General features: G+C 43.1%; 1 protein-coding gene across 2 annotated transcripts; it reads left to right on the top strand.

Annotated features, from left to right (window-relative positions):
• The first annotated feature begins 940 nt into the window (after positions 1-940).
• Positions 941-8,781, top strand: akap8l (A kinase (PRKA) anchor protein 8-like). 2 transcript variants are annotated; one of them, XM_053857864.1, is made up of 13 exons: positions 941-1,150; positions 1,691-1,726; positions 2,204-2,384; positions 3,480-3,975; positions 4,598-4,706; positions 4,825-4,880; positions 5,570-5,600; positions 5,703-5,805; positions 5,888-6,029; positions 6,596-6,701; positions 7,130-7,260; positions 7,334-7,429; positions 7,669-8,781. In XM_053857864.1, the coding sequence occupies exons 1-13, from the start codon at positions 1,126-1,128 to the stop codon at positions 8,038-8,040; spliced, it is 1,884 nt and encodes a 627-aa protein (XP_053713839.1). In that variant the 5' UTR covers positions 941-1,125; the 3' UTR covers positions 8,041-8,781. The 2 variants fall into 2 exon arrangements, with proteins under 2 accessions (XP_053713839.1, XP_053713838.1); XM_053857863.1 differs by having other exon boundaries at positions 4,595-4,706.
• Positions 8,782-9,232: the final 451 nt, after the last annotated feature.

The raw sequence follows: 9,232 nt of genomic DNA, 5'->3' as shown, positions 1-9,232 counted from the left end.
ACCATCGCAATATTATCGAGCCATAATTTGGAGATGCAGCAGCAACCTCATATGAGCGATGGGATTGTTTTTTTGTTTTGTTTTTTTATTGTTTTTTTTTTGGCAGAACACAAAACAGCAAAACATGATATCAAGGACATGAGGTGAATTCTGCCAAATAACAGAGTAGAAAGAAAAAGAAAAAAAAACTAACAAAAACAAACCACCAACCCTCCCTCCCACACTCTTATGGTACATTCAAAATTATGACCAGTGAGAGCATTGAGACAACCAAGGCGCATGAAAAAAAGGTAATATTAATGATCATGCAAATATACAGAACAGTAGAAAATAAATCAATAAATAAATGACAAATAATTTGACCTCAGTGTACAAAATTATGGAAACCCAGCTTCTCAACAGAAGTCAACAGCTTCTGGTTCAAATGTAAATTCTATTCTATTGATTAAAACAAAAAAAGGTTTCCAAACTTTATTGAACTTCTCCAATTGTCCACATATAGCCAACCTAACTTTCTCTAGCTTCAAAAAATATAGAACATCTTTTAGCCACTGTGTGTGTGTAGGAGGTAGATTAGATTTCCATCTTAAGAGATGGGATTGTTTTGTATGGTGAAAAGTAGCAATGCTACTAAACTAAAAATGAGCTTATGGTGTGCTCACTGTTAATGAATCCAGTGCAATTCATTCAAATTGAGCACGATTGTTTGATCACTCAGTAAAAATGAGAATAACAGCTGTCGTATTTTAGGTGGGAGGAAACAGCGAGAAAACTTGTCAACACACGGGCCTTGTTTCACGCGGGGGGAGAAGACAGAGTTTGAACCGCTGGATGAAAACGTTTTTATAAAAACGATCAAAGAGCAAACGGTTGCTTTGATCGTGCGGCGCATATAAAACGTCATTGAAGTGCGCTGAAGACTTTAGAGTCTCGCCCTGAATAACTGTGAAACTTGGTCTGTATGCAGTAAAGGTTTTCAGTTCACAACATAATTCAAATCCCGGTCAAAAAAACCCCAAGAACCTCGTCATTTCCGTCTTCTCCCAGCGGCTCACTCGTTCACATCCGGCACTTCAGGAACCTACTTAACGATCGTGGTGAACGACTCGAGGTCTAGCGACGACAATGGATGATCGAGGCTACGGATCTGGTAAACGGATGTTTTGTCAAAACAGTGTCGTGTTGTTTTTAATACTGTTTTTTTTTACCACCACCGATGACTAGTTCGCTGTTGTTCGCTGGCGTCTGGCCGCTTTAGCTTAGCCACAGCATCCTGCCGTTAGCAAACCAGGCCGCGACTGAAAACAGAAACGTTTGTGTTTAGCAAACAGCCAAACATCACGTCATCTGAAAGACGGTGAAATGTTGAACTTGATGAGAATATGGGAGCGTGTAATACGCTACTGTTCCTGTCGTCAAGGCGCCGAATGGTGACGCTCAGCTCAGCTAAGATGCTAACGCAGCGGAGTAGCCTATTGTTGCGTTGAATTTTCTCAACAAGAGAACCGAATTAATTCTGTCTAGCACTGTGTCTTTGAATTCCACTCTACTCCATGGTATACGGGTCGTTTTGCAGCCTCTTTATTGGTTGTTTATTTCAACAAATCGTGCTGACCCGCCCTCGTGCACGCGCTGATGCTGTTATGACAATAAATATTGCATCTAACCTTTTTTCCCCCTTGACTTCCAGGTTTTTCCAACTGGGGTGGAGGATCTGGCAATAGAGGTGTTGTACTTCCTTCTGTTCTAAGCATCCACTTTGTCATTTAACCTTTAATTCCAAATAGCTTTTGTGTTTAAAAATACAGATGTGGTTGATGTAAATTGTTTTTTTTTTTTAAAGTTAATATATATTATATGTATATGTTGATCATGTTTAGGACTGCATTCAGAGAGTTCACTTGAAAGTGAAAGTGCTTCTGACTTGAATTTGTGTTAGGGATATTTGGTTAGAGCTTCTTCGACCACTTAATGCATTGACTTGTTGAGACTATTCCCGATAATATTAATATCTAAAGTACAACATTGAATGGGCTTGTCGCAAATGCATTTAAACATCCAGGTTCCTTTTTATGTAGTATAAAATAAACCACTCCCCCATCAAGGACGGAAGCCATCTTAATTTGTTTTATCTTTCTCACTATTTGTCAACTTGAATCCTGTCTACACCTTGTACTCATGTCTGAAACTTGCATCCCTCCAGGTTCTGGCCAGTATGACTCCTATGGTGACGACTCTGGCTATGATGGCTTCGGTCAAATGAAAAGGGGGCTCTCTGGAGGCTCCATGATGTCTTCAGGTGCACATGCGGATGCTGTCATTGCCAAGATAAACCAACGCTTGGACATGCTTTCTCAGATGGAAGGAAATATGAAACGTGACAGGTAAAGAGAGGTCTCTTCTTCCATTCGTTCACAATAGCCGTGTATGCAGATATGCTGAGTTTAGTCTCCAAATTCATCATATATAGTGCAGGAAAATATGAAACAATACACAATTGGCTTGGATCACAGGACCAAACGACTAATGAAAGTTTTTTTTTTTTAAATTAAACTTAAAATAGTGACATTTATCCTAAATCTTTTAGGTGTCGTACAATCTTGACCTAAAAAAAAAAACAATGAGGAGTTATAAATACTACTGCATGATAAAGTTGTGGTCCGAGATGTCTGCTTTGTAGAGTAATACAGCAATGCAACACATGTTACTAATCTACCTTATGGGTTTAGTTTGTCGTCACCATTTATGATTTTGTTTTTGAAATTCATAATAAGTGAGTCAAGTCGCCGGTGCAGTTCATGAGGTAATGGCTTTGGCGGTAAGGTGTGGTAGGCGTTTCTCTTCATTCTCACTGTGTCTGAACGTTTGCTGTAGCTCACTGGAAGCAAGACTTGTCATGTTGATGTCCTCTCAGCCCATCTGCCAGTTGGCATAGGTGGATACGGAATTCTCGTCTCGCTGCTCCCGTCGTTGACCTATGTGGCCTAACCCCAAAATTTGGTTTTAGGTCACGCAGGGAAACGTTGCGTTTTGGCCTGATATTACCATCTCAAGCTGAATTGTTAATTGAAGGCCCACTGCCCTCTATGCGGCAGCACTCCTGAGATATTCTGGAAAGCAAGTGATGAAACTTCCTCCAACGCTCTACCCGACAAAGTCATTGTCATGATTGAGGCATTCAGCAATTAAGGAGTTTAAAAAACACAACACTTTTTTAACCTCCGCCCATGATTTGGATGACTTTCTGTGAACATGCTTGCCAGAGAACGAATCCATGTTCTTGCATCTACGTCTGCAGCATTGACATGTATTTGGTCTGATCTCATCTAACGTCTGACATGAACCTCAGAGAAAATGAAAGGCGAATGCCAGGCTGCGGGGGAGGAGTATCAGGAGGAGAAATTCAAACCTGAGTACCCTCCCTGCCTCCATTGCTCCCGACTGTTTTCTATCACTCTCTCCCTCCCTCCCTCTCGCAGGTATGACCAGTACGAGTCTTACGACTCGCAATCCTCCGCTTACACCTCCCGAGATCTCTATAGATCTGGTGGTGGAAACTATGGTTATGATGGCCGCGGGGACATGATGTTGGGTCAGCGAGGCGGCCTAGGGGGAGGAGGCTACGACAGCCCTTCCTCTTCCTATGGGCTCGCTAAAATGCGACAGAATATGAGGGAGTCCTTCATCGGAGGAAGTTCCGGAGATGGAGGTGGAGGATGGCCTGGAGCAGGCAGACGTTCACCCAGAAGGGGTGGCGGTGGTCGAGGAGGGTATGGAGACCGCAGGTCTGACCCCACTCCTGTAGGTGGCGGTGGTAGAGGCAAGCTCCCATCCCTCCTGTCTGACCGCCTGTACCCCATGAGTGGGGGTTTCCATCGTGGCTCCAATCAAGGGCCTCACGACTTCCCTGGGAGGCATTTTGGAGGAGGCCCACGGGCTGGCCGCCAGCGGGGCCGCAAGAGACCCCTCAACAAAGTAAGTACCTCCAGCCAGTTAAACACTCAGATATGGGGCATAGATTAAGCCCTTTCTGACGCCCTCAACCCGAGCAGGGCTTGCAGACCAGTGCCTGCTACATGCCACTTTAAGTAAACGTGTCACTAAATCGTCCAGTTTGACACCGACTCGCAGTCCTCTCTGCCTTTATTTGATGTGGTCAGAGCTGCCCCATGAAGCTAAACAGCCCGTTCTTTGGCCTTGACGGCGCCCCCGCCCTCCCATTCTTAAGATGCTGATTGATGAGCTGCTGTACCTGACTTTACCCTTGATTTTAGACCACTGTGCTGTGTTAAAGAACGCTATCTGTCAAATGGTTTTGTATTTAAATGACTAATATTTTCTTGTTATGGTGCCCGGGTCATTCACTGCATGTTCTGTCATTATAAGGTCCAGGTTAGAAGAATCTGTACTTCACAACAGTTCCTATTCTTAGGTGTCCTGTACTCCTGAATCACACTGAAAACTGTATGGATAATTTAACATTAAAAAAAGAAGTTTCAATGTAACTTTCATTTCTCCTGTTTTAAGGTACAACAGAGTTGGGATTATTAGTTGGCAGGGGGATACTTTGTATTGACTTCTATTCTGACTACAGCAGCAGAACAACCCCCAAAAGAAGAGGAAGGAGAGCCCTGACGGAGCCGAGGAGCCCGAGTCAAAGATGATCAAAGAAGAGGGCGAGGAGGCGCAGGAGAAGGATGCTGATGGTAATTCAGATGTTTGGTTATTTTTTTGTGTGTGTGTGCCAATGGACAACATAATGGATGCTTGTCACGATGGTCTGATTGGTTGATGACAAGGGATTTTTTTTCCTCCACCCACCAGAGCAAACCAATAAAAATGGAGATGAGGCCGATGACGACCAGAAGACCGAAACTGATGTGAGTTTTGTGTGGTGAGCTCATGCCAAAGACTAGAGCATATCGGGACCCAGACTGAGAACAAACTGATTACAGATGATTTCATTTCAGTTTGATTTATCTTCTCATGTCTTTGTCCCATTTCGCAGTTCCTGAATATTTCATCCAAATCCATCTCTGACTTCTCAAGTTATTTTGAAACACAGACAAGCCAATGCCGTCAAACATGACTCCTTTAGTGAATGTAAAAATGACTGTGGTACGAAATAACTAAGAGTATGTTTGGTCTCCGTCTTTGTCTCGCCTCCCTCATTGGTCGTGGTCTCGACTTGGTTTTGGGCAGTCAAAGTCTTGTTCTCTGTATGTTCCGGTCCCAACTGTGTAGATCTCTAGTTTCAGCTCCAGCACGACTTGAATAAAGCCACTGACAGATATTTTAGCTGTATGTGGTGAGCTTTTCCAGGCCTAATGTGCTCTTGTTCTTTGATGCTTGAGGTTGCAAAAAAGGGTTGACACCTCAACACAATAATGTTAACAATGTAATAAACGTTTCTGCAGATGAGATTTTTAAAATGTTTCAAACCCCAGCTATATGTGAAACTACAATGGTCATGAAACAAATCCCATTGTGCTGCTGTTAAGGTGGCGTTTTTTTGTGTAATTGTGTTTTCTGTACTTATCTCTCTGCTTTTCTTTCTTGTGCCAAACAGGAGGCAAAACCTGCAGCGGATGGGGAAGATGGTTAGTTAACTTGATGATTGTTGCAGGGCTGTTTACCTGCTATGCAGAGAATTTGAGTCCTTAAGATGAAGTTGACTCAAGGGATGCTCTTATTGTGACCAGGGGAGGAGAAGGCCGAAGATGCTCAGGGAAAGAAAAAGCAGGGGAAGCAGAAGCAACAGGAAAAAGCACAGAAGGCGAAAAAGAAGAGAGGCTTTTTGGACAGGTGATGTTTCCCTATGCTGTAATTGGCAAGAAGGCATTGATGGTTCTCGGTTTGTAACTCTTTTATGCTGCTCTTCCTGCAGAATGACGTACGCTTGCTCGCTCTGCAAATTCCGGTCATTCTACAAGGATGAGATGGAAGCTCACCTTCAGAGTCGCTTCCATAAGGAACACTTTCGGTACCTTGCAAGTCAGCTGTCTAAGCCCACAACAGATTTCCTTGAGGTAAGTGCTTCCTTTGGAATGATTTTTGAATAATAAATCTGGAACTTGAAGCAGCCTTTCCAGAAGAGCTGTTTGCGTTGGCTGTTCTCCACAAAACCCTGTAGGAAAAGTACGAGCACCTTAGCAACAACTGTATGCTTCATTAAAGACTGGAGCAACACTGTCAGTCTCAGCCTCTCTGAAGAGAATCAGTCACTGAATCATGGTTCCTGAAAACCCTTGACCTTGTAAGATAGCACTTGAGTCAACACTGTTTCCTCTATTTGTACAACCATCTTCCTTGGAGTGATAACGCTTGAGATACTGTGGCGCCTCTCGGTCATAATACGATCAGTCGTGTCTCATGATAAAGTCATTCTAATGTCTGATCATATAATCTAGAAGTAGCATCAAAGTTGATCCAAAGTGTTACTACTTACTAGTGTAAATACTAGTAACAGCTCTGTTTTTGTATGCAGTGAGTGGCACCATGTCACTGAACAGTTGATCTCAGGATGAATGTCTTCACTGATTCTTGATGTGGTGAAACTCGGTCTCTAATATTGTTTGGCTGCTTCCTTCCGCAGGAGTATCTGCTTAACAAGTACAAGAAGACAGAGGAACGTATTACCCAGCTGGAGAACTTCAACACCATCATCTCTAACTTCTACAAAGAGCAGGATCTCACCCGGGGTGAGTGCAAGAACCATGGTCAGGGTTTCACGCTGTAACTGTTGATCGCGGGGGTGACGGTGAGGTCCAGGAACAAACTCAAGTTAGAAGCAATGTAGTATGCATGCCTGACCTGTGAGTCGCGCTGTATCATTCTCACAGATGACGAAGAGAAGGTGGTATTGTGGAGCTTGTGCTTAGCTGAACCTGTTGAAGACTTTTTCGGGGGGGGGGGGGTTCATTTGTGGGCAAGTGAGAGAAGCAGAGGGGCGTGATACCTCAGATGTTTGTAGCTTTGTCAGCTTCATCAAAAAGTGCTCACAGTTTTAGTCGCTCTACGGATGAAGATTTATTTTTCCTTTTTTCAGTGGGTGTAGTCTAGGCGCCCACCTGATCTGTGAATTACTGCTGCCTGTTGTATACCGACTTCCCCCTCTTTTCTTGCTCAGAGCTGGGAATGGAACACTTCCTGAAGAAAGTGGAAGCTGCCCATTGCGTTGCGTGTGACATTTTCATTCCCATGCAGCCGCACCTGATCGAAAAACACATGAAATCACATGAGCACAACTACCACAGGAAGGTATTGTCCCGTCTTTTAATGATAACACAAAATGATGTGACTCTGCTCTGAACTGTTTTTGGTTTGATTCCAGGAAATGATGGAGTTTTCCAAGAAGGCCAGTCTGGCTGTGGCGCGCAGCATCCTCAACCACAAATTCATCGGGATGAAGCTGGAGAAGTACCTGAAGGTCAGTTTGTGTGCTGGCAGTAATTGATGTTACCGAGAATTATAGTTGGTGTCTGGTCTCCCTCCACCTGCTGGTTTGAGCGAGAAACTCTTCTTGCTGCAGCTTTGTTGTGCGTTTAGTGTGCACCCGGGCCAGATGATGGGTCTGTCTTGGCTTGGTGTTGAAGATCTGTCTGTACTGTTGATCTTCATTTTCACTTCCACGCCCGTTTATATTTTTGCTCCATATTCCTCTTGCAGGGTGAGAATCCGTTCACTGACAGGGATGAGAACGACCCAGAGGAGACCATCTTAACTGAAGCAGCAGAGGGGGGTGAAGCAGCGGAGGGTGCCGAGGGCCAGGCAGAGGCGATAGCTGATGACAAAGAGCCAGTCGTGGAAGAGGAAGCGGCCGAAGAAACCGAAAAGACGGAGGAGCAGGAGACGGACAAAGTGGAGGAGGAGGAGGAGGAGGAGCAGCAGCAGCAGCCTGAACTGCAAGCTCAGGAGGAGAACGGCCAGGAGTTGGAAGGCAACCCTGAGGAGGATGAAGGTTTTGAAATGGGTGATGATGACGGAGGATTTTTCGTGCGTGACGAGGTTGGCGACGAGAACTTCCAATTTGAGCAGTAAGACGATGCAGCACTGGCCGAGGAAAGGAGCGTGTCGGCCCTGGAACCAGGCTGGATCAGTGATCGGATGGGTTTTATTAATTCCCCTACACATCCATGCAGATTACTTTCAAACGTTTTCTCTCTTAAATGTGAAGTTTTGTTTTCTTTTTAGTAAAATTCCTGTTCATATTGTGAAATACTTTTTATTGTGGTGAGTTTTTAAGTAAGCATTCACTCTGCTGATTTCAGTTTTTGTGTTTTTTCACGTGCTTCCGCTTGGTCACATGGATCATGGGCAGCGTTCGTGGATGAGTTGGACGAATCCGACTTTTCTCCAATTCATCTTTGGAACGTACTAACGTTGCCTGGCTCCTTGCAACAGTCTCATTTACACTTCACGGTAGAGGCAAAGGTCTTCGGATGCTAACATGTTCCTGTAGATTTCATTTCCTTTTTTTTTTTTTTTACTTTATTTTTAAGATGCAAAGCTTGACTCATTCGCAAAAAAACGTGGATTTACTTTCCCCAAATTACATTCTTTTTTTCTACTTGCCTTGGTGCATGGCTCTCTTTGTTTAGCTCGGACTGTTTTAGGATGTCTGCTGTAGTAGAGATGACTTTAAATGGCACTGTGGAGTTTTGTCAACTGTCATGTTGATTTTTGAACATATTTGGAGGCTGTTGTGAAAGTTTGTACAATAAAGGCAAATGTGTTAATGACATTTTTCCAACATGTAATAAACAAAATGCGTAACTGTTTGCTTTGACTGGTGTATGATGTATGTCATAGTGGACAGAAATCATCTTTACTTGGCAACAGTCCTGCAGCCTGGAGTTCTGGTTCAGTTTCAGCATATATCAAAATCATTTTTTTATTGTTAAAGTTCTAATTGTCAGTTTAATATGCATCATTTAAGAGATCATCCTCAGAAGTATTATTGTTTTATAGAAAATTTAATTAAGGAACAGTACTGTAAGAGATCCATTTCATTTGGACACTACAATAAAAAAATTAAGATGAAATGCATGACAAATAGTTTTAAGTAAAAGCATTTTGCTTTGCTGCTTTTAGAATTACAATCAGTAAAACTATTTGTTCATAACTTGCTCTGTAAACAAAAATATAAAACACAAAATGCTTTTTTTAACAGTGTAGGAAAAAGGAAAAGAAGGCTATGTATATAGTGGACACAAAGACAAACATGGAAGCG

Source organism: Synchiropus splendidus, chromosome 2 (genome assembly GCF_027744825.2).
Source record: "Synchiropus splendidus isolate RoL2022-P1 chromosome 2, RoL_Sspl_1.0, whole genome shotgun sequence".
In the NCBI taxonomy this organism is placed as follows: domain Eukaryota; kingdom Metazoa; phylum Chordata; class Actinopteri; order Syngnathiformes; family Callionymidae; genus Synchiropus; species Synchiropus splendidus.
This window is presented reverse-complemented; position numbering and strand designations above follow the sequence as displayed.